This window comes from Metarhizium acridum (assembly GCF_019434415.1).
Source record: "Metarhizium acridum strain ARSEF 324 chromosome Unknown scaffold_443, whole genome shotgun sequence".
In the NCBI taxonomy this organism is placed as follows: domain Eukaryota; kingdom Fungi; phylum Ascomycota; class Sordariomycetes; order Hypocreales; family Clavicipitaceae; genus Metarhizium; species Metarhizium acridum.
The window spans coordinates 59,743-72,140 of NW_027094036.1; the positions used below are offsets into that span (position 1 = coordinate 59,743).

The 12,398-nt window shown below is 49.9% G+C and overlaps 4 protein-coding genes across 4 annotated transcripts; 2 read left to right on the top strand and 2 right to left on the bottom strand.

Moving 5' to 3' along the window:
- Positions 1-2,325: 2,325 nt before the first annotated feature.
- J3458_017725 (uncharacterized protein) lies at positions 2,326-4,073 on the bottom strand (the record flags this gene model as incomplete). Its single annotated transcript, XM_007814410.2, has 3 exons — positions 2,326-3,071; positions 3,125-3,657; positions 3,721-4,073. 3 exons carry the CDS (start codon positions 4,071-4,073, stop codon positions 2,326-2,328), a joined length of 1,632 nt encoding a protein of 543 aa, XP_007812601.2.
- Positions 4,074-5,355: 1,282 nt separating this feature from the next.
- On the top strand, positions 5,356-5,689 carry J3458_017726 (uncharacterized protein; the record flags this gene model as incomplete). Its single annotated transcript, XM_007814409.1, has 2 exons — positions 5,356-5,396; positions 5,464-5,689. The coding sequence occupies 2 exons, from the start codon at positions 5,356-5,358 to the stop codon at positions 5,687-5,689; spliced, it is 267 nt and encodes an 88-aa protein (XP_007812600.1).
- Positions 5,690-5,806: 117 nt separating this feature from the next.
- On the bottom strand, positions 5,807-8,358 carry J3458_017727 (uncharacterized protein; the record flags this gene model as incomplete). The annotated part of the gene is made up of 4 exons (XM_066121115.1): positions 5,807-6,224; positions 6,291-6,946; positions 7,028-7,317; positions 7,381-8,358. The coding sequence occupies 3 exons, from the start codon at positions 8,356-8,358 to the stop codon at positions 6,337-6,339; spliced, it is 1,878 nt and encodes a 625-aa protein (XP_065973872.1). The 3' UTR covers positions 5,807-6,224; positions 6,291-6,336.
- A 696-nt stretch (positions 8,359-9,054) lies between these two features.
- J3458_017728 (uncharacterized protein) lies at positions 9,055-9,889 on the top strand (the record flags this gene model as incomplete). Its single annotated transcript, XM_007814407.2, has 2 exons — positions 9,055-9,354; positions 9,410-9,889. 2 exons carry the CDS (start codon positions 9,055-9,057, stop codon positions 9,887-9,889), a joined length of 780 nt encoding a protein of 259 aa, XP_007812598.2.
- Positions 9,890-12,398: the final 2,509 nt, after the last annotated feature.

Sequence of the window (12,398 nt, forward strand, 5' to 3'; positions counted from 1 at the left end):
CTCGTCCTCCAGGTCCGGTTCTGCCTCCTCATCTTCCTCGGGTCCAACTTCGGCAGCCTCCACCTGGCTCTGGGGGATGTCGTCCAGGACATTGCCATCTTGAGGCAATTGACTCAGCCGCTCTTCGTCGATGACGATGCATCGATAGCCAGGATGATGGCGCCGGAGGTAGTTAAGCCATATGGCAACTGGCTGGCGGCGTACACGGAACTGGCGGGTGAATTGCCGGCTAAGGTTTGCATGGGACGACGTATTGGAAGGACGGAGTAATACAGTGTTCAACTCCCGCGGCAAAAGCGGGAGTTGGTTGTACACCAAGCCAACCTCGCGGAGAAAGTGAACAACATGTCCCCGATATTTGTACTGCTGGCCCCGCACAAGCATAATATTCACGTGGACGTGAACACGGCCTATTAAAGACTCTTCAGTAGGTGTAAGCTGAGGCAATTGAGTCGGTACGGAGCCAAAATCCAACTGGTTGTCCACAGAGAAGAAGTACGGCTCTTCAGGGCCGCGTTTATCATCCTTTCGACAGCAACGCGCACAAATGCCATCAGAATCGATCTTCATCTGGAACCAACGCTCTTGACATCGACCACAAAATTGCATTTGGTCATTGTCCAGCTTTGTCCAGAACTCACGGAGGATTGCTTTATCACGACAGGTCAAGGCGCAAGCGTCCAGGTCCCCATTCCACACCGGATCTTGTGCGTGAAATACGGCCGATTCTTCAGGTGGAATCATCACTGGACTCCGGTACCGTCGTGGCGGCCCCGACGATCGAGTTTGCCTTTGAGATTTTTTTGGCCGCCCTCCTGTACCAGGGGCAGGACCACGGCGAGCACGGCGACGAGGCCCTGACTTTCTGGAAGGCTGCCGCGAGCAATAGCGAAGAGGGCTTTCGTCCAAGGCATTGCTATTATCGTTCCCGTCTTCGTCCCCTAGATCGGAATCAGACTCTACCCCTAGGTGTTCGAGGTACTTCCGTGGTCGAGCAGGTGAAAGCAGCAAGTTGAAATAGTCCTCGACGTCAACATCAGATTCAGAGAACTGTCCCCTGTCATCCGCTTCCTTGGTCATTCCATCCCCATCTGGGAGCTCATTTGCCTGTAGTCGATCTTGACTCCCAGCTACGTTCCGTGGTTAGCTTGAACAAACTGCCGGGACCACAGCACAAGGATACCTTCTCCAGGACCATCAGAACCTTCAAAGACGCCGAGTTGAGAGATTGTGGGAGTTAGTGACACAGCCTCCCCTGCACGGCGTCGTGAACGATGGTCGCGCCGAATAGTGGCCTGCTTGGCCCTGGCGCCGGCCTTGGAGGCATCATCTTGCGAGTCCTTCCCGCCCTTGTGGAACCTAACAGCCAGGTAAGAGTAGTCCACACCAGTCGTGCTGCTTCGGACAGTAGATGGATCAGAATGTGAGGCGACAGGATCGGTCGAGGGCGGCACAGGCGGTGAGGGAGCTAGAGCCCGGAAGAGCCGCGAGCTCGCTTGGGTTGGTGGGATCGGCGTCCCCAGCACTATCTGCGGCTGGCTGCCTGGCTCTCCGAACAAACTCCTAGCTGTATGTTGTTGCCGTAGCTTCTCTGGCGATGTAGGTTGGGTTCCAGATCTCTGGTTAGGAGGCGATAGGCCAGCGTCTCTGTCGGTTCTTTTCGGGGCAGATCTCTCAGCTGAGGTAGGACGGACAGCCAGCTTTCTCAATGCAAGGACGGCACCTTTGGACCTGGCACGCTTGATCAGGTTAGGGAGGCATATATAGTATATCAATGGTGTCAGTTACCTCGGAATTGCGGTGGTCCCGGCATTCCAGACAGGTTGTAGTTGGATTGGCAGATTTCCTCCTGCTAACGAAATTACTTGGTGATTTTGTTCGGTCGCAAGACGGGCAATGGACTGCCAATTCAGATCTAGGACTAATATTACCCCTAGAATCATAATCCATACCCAACCATGCGGTACATCTGTTTCAATAATGGAAGAAAGGCTGCTGGCCAAGCAAACGAACAGATCGCTGGGCAAATTTAGCGATTGTAAACGATTGTAAACGATTGTAAACGATTGTAAACAGAGAAGTAAACAAAGAAGCACCGACAGACGGTGGCTGTCCTTTACCCACTTTTCTAGAGCCACCAACCAATCCAGCCTTCTTTCGCGATTTCCCATACAAAATTTGGACCAATAGAAACTTATTTGTCAAGCCTGCACCAAACCCTCATTATTCGGAAAACTTATGGATTAATGTAGAGTCAGCCTTCGGCTGAATAATGTTTCTTTTATTTGCTTACCTAAACACGTCAGAGTATAGTTCTCGTAGGGCCTACCAGAACAGCTTCCGCTTACACCTAACTCTCATTAGGGCTCTTGTGAAAGGATGAATAGCGTCGAGCTTAAAGACGTCTGCGAGCCGAGGCTTACCCCTCGGCCAAAAGTGCTCGGCGTTCATTGTTTCCTTTGGCTCATTTATCTGAATAGTGATGCCATAGCCGGTATGCGCGACCGCAGCCTTTTCCCACGCGCACTTAACTTCGGGATAGAATTCGAACTCGGCGGTTTTCAGATTCGGGAATAGCTGCCAATGACTTTCCCAGAGTAATTCGGCGCCTGAATGCTCACAGCTGTAGCGGAAGAGGCAAGAGGGTAATTCGCATCCGTAAATGGCAGTGCTGGTGTTGAATATTTCTAAACTGGCAAGATTCGGCAGGTTTTCGGCGACTGGAGCTACGAGGAGAAGCAGGCGGTTGATGAGGCCCAAGTCATTATCAGGACGCAGTATACCCGATCTAAAGCAGATTCTCTCAAGCTTGTGCCACTGCGCCGGCAATAGAGGTTTAGTCAGAGCATTGGCTGAAGGACATTGCATTTCTACAAGCCAACTCTCCGTGCCCAAGGGCTCAACAACAGAAACTTGCTTGAATCGGTGCCCATGACTGTATAATAGCTCCATGGCAGATAATGGCTTGGTCTGTACCGGAGTTGGCCTCTTGAACCCTCTGAAATTGTCTGCAAAATAGTGAAAACTTTCAAGGTTTTCTGGCAGGGATAACAGTACATGTTCTCGAAAGTCTAAATGCGTACGTTAGCCAAGAAGTCTTTTATTGGGAACATTTCTCACATACCTTTGAGATATTTCTCTTCTTCTTGGTTGGTTCTCCTGCAAAATCTCTCCAGTCTAAAGGAGGTAATATGTACCAAGCTCTCATGGACAAGTTTGGCAAGTGCCAACGGACTCATCTGTCGCTGGAACTGACGCCTTATGAGTAGAGAGTCGACAATTTCCACTCGTGGAAGATGGCTATTCTTGAGTCCTTGGAATTGCAACAGGGACCCGAGGTATCTCTCGGCCGGATGATAACCCTGCGGACCATCCAAAGCCAATCTGGCAGATTGGTAGTGTCGTGGACGACTTCCAATAAAAAAAAGGGGACTATCTTTCGTGTGAAACGTTGTCATTTCGATTGTTTCATCGGGATTGTCCCAGCTTCTGAAAGGGTAGTCGCTATGCGTGGTGATGTCATCGTAGTAATGTCTAGAGTCACTAGAAGACTTGATGGCTAGCTCTAGGGTTAAGCCACCGGAGCGGCCTCTTGGTACCCAGGTAGAGAGTGTGCCAAGTAGCATCTCAATTGCAGCAGTGAAAATTCGGTTATTCCTACTCAAGGTGATTGATTAGCAAGGCATCATAAAAGGGAAGATAGTAGAAGATGGAACATACCGATAGATGTCAAACCAACTTTCGAGTTTTTGACATGACGGGCAAGAATAACCTGGCAACACGATGAAAAATAATATATGACGAACGAGACCAGTTCTGTGAGTGTTCTTTCCGCTCATGATGCGAGAAAGGTCTTGTAGAGCGGTATCGTCGAGCAAAAGATGACGAAAAGTCATCTTCTCAAAAAAGTATCGCCATTCAGAGCACACTGTGGCGTACAAGGCAAGTCGATGATGCCCATCGCCCTGGGATATCGAGTCCAGAATCTCGAACCGCAATTCAGTTGGAAGGTCGAGCCAAGATGCATGTATCTTTTGGCCGTCTTGCGGCTGTGTAACAGGTGCGGATGCCATGGATGGAGAAGATGGCACGAGTATAGAAGAGAGGGACACGATTTGAAGGATACCAGAATTATCGCGTAGTGAGAAATGGAGCCAATTGATATATGAATTAAAAAAAAGCACAAGGTTCAAAACTTGTAAGATGTATGGATAAATTTATTAGATTTTACTTAATTAAATAAAGTTTCCTTAGTTAAAATAAAAACAGCGATTCAGACGCTATGCTCGTCCAGCGCAACCTCGCTCAGCGCCATAAGCTTGAGGCGGAAAATTTTCTTTTTGTTACTCATGTTACCATTCTCACTTGAGTTAAATCGTAATCATTTTATTTTCCCGGACGGCAGGAGAAGGAGTTGTATTCATAACAAATAGGGTTGCTTGTTTTAAAGTTTGGGGCGGCTGCTCTGTGTTATAGTCGTAGTCTCTCCTTGGGTCTGAGTTGTAGGCTGGTATATTGGAGGCAAACCTTGAGTTTGTACTAGGAATTCATACACTGGCCTAAAAATCTATAGTAGCACGAGGATATTGTATATAGACTGGCTGCCACTGAAGCCAGTGCTCATGGTACCAGACCACCTTGACGCTAAATTTAGCTTCCAGATCCAGGATCAAGCTTAGGCAGCTTCAGTGACAGACTAGGGCTGCTTAGCTTAGCTCAAGCCACCCCGCTACAAGTTTAGTTCTTCGAGCGGAAATGGACGTTAATGGTGTGTGTCTTTTTACCGCGCGCTTCTATCGCGACATCTGGAGTCTGGTGTTTAGAACCGCATCGTTGTCAGTAAAAGTGCATGTACGATCCTATAAATGAAAATGCTTATAGAAATCCCGCCAATGCTGGCACTGGAGGTGTCATGTAATACTTACAGAGAAAAGCAAGTTCCTCCTGGTTATTGGTTAGTCTCTGGGGGCGATAAGACTCCCGAAAAGTCACAGACAAAGGATAGTACCAAGATTTGGAACACTGACGTAGAATTGGACTTGAATCATAGCTCTCGCAAGATGAGATTAGAGTTGGAGTTAGAGTAAGGGTTAAAGGACACAGTAATATATTATCATGGAACACTCACCCCTGGCAACATAAGAAGCAGTAATGGCCGTTGTTGGAGCCATGAGTCCCAACCCTTCTGTCACACTCGGGCATGGTGAATGGTGATTTTCTCACTGAAGCCTGGCAGCTTCGCTTTGCTTTCTATTTGCGCCTGCTGATTTGAGTCTTATTCATATCATTTTCTTTAGCAAGCCGGCCCGTTTTCCACCCTGTCCAATGCTACCCGTCGCTTTTCTTGTCGCCAACATGGCGTTCTCATCCGCCGTCAACTCGGCCGCAATTCGCTCGTAAGTGTTTCGTCTAGCCACCAAGTCGCGCCTTCTTGAAAAATTACCTGTTAACAACGGGAAGTAGCGAGATGGCTTTTGAAAAACCCACCCTAGATTGTAGCGGCAAGCTGGCATATGGTCTCACCAAAGAAGACTGTTACTACATGTCAAGTATTGGCATGGCCGCCCAAGGACTGAGCGCCCAGTCTCAGTCTCAGTCCGACGACGCCTACATCTGGGTAGGTGATCAGGGACCCAACACGTTTACTTTCACCAACGCGGGCAACAGCCCTATGACACTCATTATTTAGGTTTCCTTTCTAGGCGGCGACAAAACTAGCTTTATGAATCGCTGGGCACCCCAGGTCTCGTACTCTTTGCCAAAGCAGGCAACAAGGTGGCTTGTCTGTGGTGAGTCGCGTATCTGGCGGCTGGTCTGCTCTCGTTGACCACAAGACCCGGCTTAATGTTTACGGCCAAGTCGACAACACCTGGGGTGAGTTCAGAGATGGAGAATTGGAAGCGCTTTACATATCTCGAATGGTCAATGTGTCGCGGTCTCTCATGAGTGCTCACACCAAGGGAGGGTGCACAACGGATATGGATAAATGTATATTTCGTTGTAGAAAAGGGCCAATGTGTTTGATTTCGGGCTCTTTGTGCTTGAGAATTGCGAGCTGGGTAGCCAGCCTGGAGCCTCTCTTGGGCTTCCCTTCGAAGGTATTCCAGGAGGTGGTTTGGGGAAAGTGGTGGACATGTCGACGTTGATCTGGGCAAATAGATGGCTCAAGTACTCGGCACACATGCCACAAACCCAATTCTAAGCACACCCTATTTACATATAAGCTGTGGCGCAAGGTCTAGTTTTTAGCATATAGTGATGAAATCAGAGAAGAGGTAGTAAAGCCATACATTACTCATGCGGACATGTACAATGCCTTTTTTATTCCCGAAGCCATCAGTAGCTTGAAAACCACAAGTTCATATCTATCTGTTGATTCTGCATGTCCCAGCACGACGAAAGACTATCAACCGTGTCTGGAAACAACAAGTCGTCGATGGAACTGTTTCGACTGCCGCTCTGCGAAAGGGGACCGCGTTGAGAGCTACTGACGCCGAAAGACGCATTGTTTGGCAAGATGGCGCTTCGTGGTGCGCCAGACGCCCCCAAACTAAGCACCTCACGGGCAATGGCTTGTATTTCCTTGACGGTTCTGGCTCCTTGAGGCCAAACATCGCCCAGGGATTTAAGACAGCCGATGGTCAGCCGGATTTGCTCGCGGGCAATCGATAGCTTGGCGCCGGTGAAGAGGAATTTGCAGGCCGACAGGAACGGAATCGTCCCTGTGGTCACCATGCACAGCGTGAATGGGCTATGACAAAACGGGCGTTTGGGGAGCGTCATGATCCTTACCTGGGCTTCAATAGACGCCAGGCATCTCATTGTGTGAATGGCCGTCGTGTCACTGACTGAATGGGACTCTGGCGGGGAGACGAAACAAGTCGAGATTTTCTCCAGCGGATCGAATAACAGGTTCGAGTAAGGGCGATGAAGACCCACCATGTAACTTTGACGAGAGGGAGAAGTGTTAGCCAAGTCCACATGCAAGTTAGGCGCGGAGGGAAGGATTGGGCCATGGGATACATACGCATGGATACTCATGTGGGCATAGAAGAGCAACTCGTCCATCTCGCCGGTTTTGGACATCAGAGGCCTCTTGCACTCTGGCAGTAGCAGCAGCCATCCATCTACCACGGCATCCACGGCCTCAACAAGGTCAATTGGAGGCGAGGTTCTCTTGTCCGGTGGTGTTGCCGCCAGTATTTGAGCGACACCTCTGGCTGCGCCAATGAGATATGCGAACGATGAGTAGACATGGTTGTCTGAAGCAAACTCTCTCGAATCAAAATCGGCGAGTGAATCTGGGGTTGGTATTGCCTATGAAGGGTTAGTATTAGACTCTTGTAGACAGCCATGTGCCACCGATCCAAGGCCACATACTCCCGATTTGTACTCTTGTTCCTCACATGGCAAGTCCACCGTGGCTGGAATGTCTCTGGTACGAAATTCTGTGTCGCGTCTGATAGCTGCATAGTGTGAATCCGCAATATATAGCTGCCACCAGGTCCTCCTCCAACTCTCTGCTAAAACAGCATCTCCGTCGCTGTGCGCGTCAGCGAATTCCTGACGAGGCATTCCCAATAGAGTCGCGGCATCTATGGCATCATCAAGGTATACTTGAGACTGAGGTCGGTCACTGGACCAGAATAAAACGATGGAGTAGAGCAGCTGGGCCTGGCACAGAAAGGGGCATGGTGATGAAGCAGCTTTTGCGTCGGCAATGTCGCTGGCTGCCTTTGCTGCTAGTCGTCCGCTTTGATCTGAACGAGCATAAAGCGATCCGATATAGCGAATCCCCGAAATCACAGGCTTGATTCTTTCCGACTTGGCAGTATCCCTTGAATAGACTTGTAGGCGATGCCGTGGGAGGACCAAGGGATGAAAGGTGTGAAAGCACTTGTAGTACAAGTCTATGAAGGGGTCGGTTTCGAGGTCTGACAACTTCGAAGCATCAACCAGGTTTGCGCGTCCAGAACCCTGAAAAGAGGCATCAAAGAAGGGCCCAATAGCTTCAGGGAAACATTCTGAAAAGACAGGCATCGATGAGCCTGAACCTAGAGGAAGAGGTTGCTGCAGGTCTGCTACGACTCTGCCTGGGTCATGCTGCGGGCCTGTCGACGACTGTTTTGCCAACCGTTTTCTCCTGGCAGCCAAGGCCGCTCTGTCGAGGCCTCCCCGTCGTGACTTTGTGTAATTGCATTCCTTGCCATCTTCTTCGCACCGCTTGCAAACGGGCTTTGTGGCATCGCAACGAATATGTCGTGTCCGGCATGCGAGGCAGGCTATCGAAGCCCGCGAAGCTCCAGCCTTTGCGGTCGCCGTCTTGGCTTCGGGCTGCTGCTGCCCACTGGATGTCATGCTTGCTAATTGGTGCTGATAGCTTGGCCGGTAGCCGGAACATGGCGTGCCAATTTCTCGCAAAGGTCTCTCTGTTGGCAAAGACGGAGGAGGCCTGGAGGGCCAAGTGTGGTGCGGCAGGTCGAAAGCGGGTATCCGGGTATTCAGTCAGCGGAGCGGGAATCCGTTTAATCATTTGATGGGATTTTATGGAGTTGGTGCAACCTGGTGGCTTTCCGCTTGTGTCGTTCGCAACTCTAGTATGAGCGGCTGAAACGGGAAACCAGCTATTGCACCGCCACCATAACGTCAAGACATACTTCAGAGTTCAGCTTGGAATTGACACTACCTACCTAGGTAGGTCGTTAGAAGTGAGCCTTTGCGGCGGGAATCCACGTCGTGGACATCACCCAGTTGGTGTGTGTTGTTTGTTGACCAAATTCTCTACCACGAGGTTGGCAAAACGGCAGAAATGGCCACCACCGGGCGAATGGATATCCATCAACTAGAAAACATGTACAGGGACGTTGCCCTTCGGCTGTTTCGGAAGTCTCGTAAAGTCAAGTTGAGTGCTGGGATCCAACATGTATATAAACTGAGGCCAAGTCCAAGTCAAGCAAATTAACAAGCCTACGCAGAGAAATCCATGCGCCCTCGTTCGAGATAGCTCTTCCACAAAAGACTAGCCATCCTCCCCGTTAACATTCTTTCATAATCATGTCACAAAGAATTCTCATCATAGGCACCGGCTTCGCTGGCATGTATAGTGCCCTGGCTGCCTGGCGACTGATATCCCAGAATGGCAAAGACGAAGACATTGAAACCGTCGTGATCGCACCCGAGCCAACACTTGCGGTTCGGCGCCGATTTTACGAAGCGAATCCAGCCACCATGCAGACGCCTCTTGGGGATCTCTTCACAGCGACCGGGGTGAAATTTGTTCAGGGTGTCGCAAAGACCATCGACACCAAGATGAGACAGGTTGGGGTAGTAAACACTGGAGGAGAAGCAGCCGTAGTAGGATGCGACCGGCTCATTTTGGCTGCGAGATCCAAACGTTGACGGGTTAAAGGAACACACCTTCAATGTTGACCGTCTACACTCGGCAATAGAACTGGACGAACACCTTCACAGTCTACCACGGGTTCCAGATTGCCCTGTTTGCAACACTGTGATTGTCTGCGGTGGCGGTTTCACTGGCATCGAGTTGGCAGCAGAACTTCCCGCTCGACTTCGTTCCATATTGGGGCAGGACGCGGAAACCAAAGTGATGGTCGTGGAACGAAACCCAAATATTGAACCAGGCCTAGGCCCGAGCCCACGACCCAAGATTCAGAAAGCAAAGGACGAATATGGCGTGGAATCAAAACTCGGTGTTGCTGTGGTGTCTGTGGATGCTGGCGGTGTCGTAACATCGACGGGCGAGATCATCAAGGCCAGTACTATGGTCTGGACTGGTGGTATGGTGGCAACCGACTTGACAGAACAAATTCCGGGAGACAAAGACGCACTAGGACGCGTCGTGGTCAATAAGAACCTTCGCGTCGCGTAAGCAGAGGATGTCTTTGCTACTAGAGATGCTACTTACGCCGTCACCGACGAGGACGGCCACACGGCCATGATAAGTTACCGACACGCCCTTGTGCCGGGTCCTTCGTCTGGCCATAACGCCGCCGCCGATTTACTTGGTCTCCCCAACCGTTGGTATAGCCAGCTAGTGTACGGCACTTGCCTTAATCTTAGCCCTAATGGAGCAGTGGTAACGGCCGGCTGGGATCGCCAGGTGGTCTTCACGGGCAGCTAGGCCGAGTCGGTTAAATAACTTATTAATATGACTCTTATTTAGCCCCCTCTAATAGATGTAAAAGAGGCCTTTATAATTGTAGACCCGGATTATAAGTTACCTAATTTAGAACCGTAACCTATACCGGTTACTGTTAAGGCTTAAAGCGTTATTACACATGGTATAGGTGGCTAGTGGTATAGATTATTAATAAGACTGAATTGCTTTATATAAATAAACCCTTTAATAAGCTTTAATGCGTTGCTAGAATACGTGGAATTAAAATATGCATTCTTGCCTCCCCCCTAATCTTAATATTTATAAATCCTTAAAACCTAACGTTAATGCTATAGCTACCAGGCAATTATTTAGAAGAAAATCTGACTCGGCCCACGCACTCGCTATACTCGTATGGCTTGCCTGTGGTACCATGGTTATTGTCAATAACCAAGAGGTAGGTGTGGCTGTAATCGCCGATAACCTCGACCGCGCAGCTCATACCGGGACCGCTATCAGCACCATCGTGGCGGTTGTCATCACTGGCAGTAGTGCCTGCCTGGAAGGACGAGAAAACAGCGTGTACGACGCTTTTCCCGTGTTAATGTCGGGTCGGTTCTGGATGCCGCAGTAACCAACATCTTGGATATTGTGAAAGTTGAACTGCTAGGAGAAATACTATCCGGAGTCATGAGAGGCTCCGGCCAAGTTGAATGGGAAAGTAATGTCTTTTAAACCGCCCCCGGTCTGCCGGGGAAAGACCAGTCGTTGCCAATAAGGGCGAGGCCAACCTAGGGGCCGAAAGCGGCGACGGTAGTCAACGAGCACTTCATTTTGGGGCCACTACCGAGTCCCAATCGCTATGTAGAGATAATTGTTTACTGGCAAGTTCGGACGAAAAAGCGAACCGTCTTCGCATGGCCAATCCGACCTTTAATACTTGCTTCTGCCAAAATCTCCCCGCGCTGCCAGGTCCGTCGGTCCATCGCCATTGAGATAACCGTGGCCGCTGTTACAGAAGCTCGGGACTTGGCGCGGCTTCATGGCACAAGTAGAGATGTGCATTTTCTTTGCCTGAAACGCTGCGTGGATATACTCATTTGAAATGCCGCACCGGGCCCGGAGTACTCGTAGCGGAGTCGTTGACTTGCGGCCATATCGCATACGTTTCATACCGGGTGGAATTGGGAGTGCCTATCCCAGATTACTGAGTATCTTCGATACAATTTGATGACCGACAAGCTCCTTTGAGCAGGTCACCCCTACTTGTCTAGCAGGTGGTGTTCAAACCAGGCCGTAATTAATATGAGCAAATAGGTTCGTCCCATATTACAGGGTGTTCATGGTGAGACCAACTCAACCGCTGCATACAGGGGGCCCTAGACAGACCATGGTAGGCAAGCTATCCTTGAATCTAACCACTGATTTGGCCGTCGTGTCTAACCCTGGCGCAATCAGTTTAATTCAGCCGAAGGCTGACTCTACATTAATCCATAAGTTTTCCGAATAATGAGGGTTTGGTGCAGGCTTGACAAATAAGTTTCTATTGGTCCAAATTTTGTATGGGAAATCGCGAAAGAAGGCTGGATTGGTTGGTGGCTCTAGAAAAGTGGGTAAAGGACAGCCACCGTCTGTCGGTGCTTCTTTGTTTACTTCTCTGTTTACAATCGTTTACAATCGTTTACAATCGTTTACAATCGCTAAATTTGCCCAGCGATCTGTTCGTTTGCTTGGCCAGCAGCCTTTCTTCCATTATTGAAACAGATGTACCGCATGGTTGGGTATGGATTATGATTCTAGGGGTAATATTAGTCCTAGATCTGAATTGGCAGTCCATTGCCCGTCTTGCGACCGAACAAAATCACCAAGTAATTTCGTTAGCAGGAGGAAATCTGCCAATCCAACTACAACCTGTCTGGAATGCCGGGACCACCGCAATTCCGAGGTAACTGACACCATTGATATACTATATATGCCTCCCTAACCTGATCAAGCGTGCCAGGTCCAAAGGTGCCGTCCTTGCATTGAGAAAGCTGGCTGTCCGTCCTACCTCAGCTGAGAGATCTGCCCCGAAAAGAACCGACAGAGACGCTGGCCTATCGCCTCCTAACCAGAGATCTGGAACCCAACCTACATCGCCAGAGAAGCTACGGCAACAACATACAGCTAGGAGTTTGTTCGGAGAGCCAGGCAGCCAGCCGCAGATAGTGCTGGGGACGCCGATCCCACCAACCCAAGCGAGCTCGCGGCTCTTCCGGGCTCTAGCTCCCTCACCGCCTGT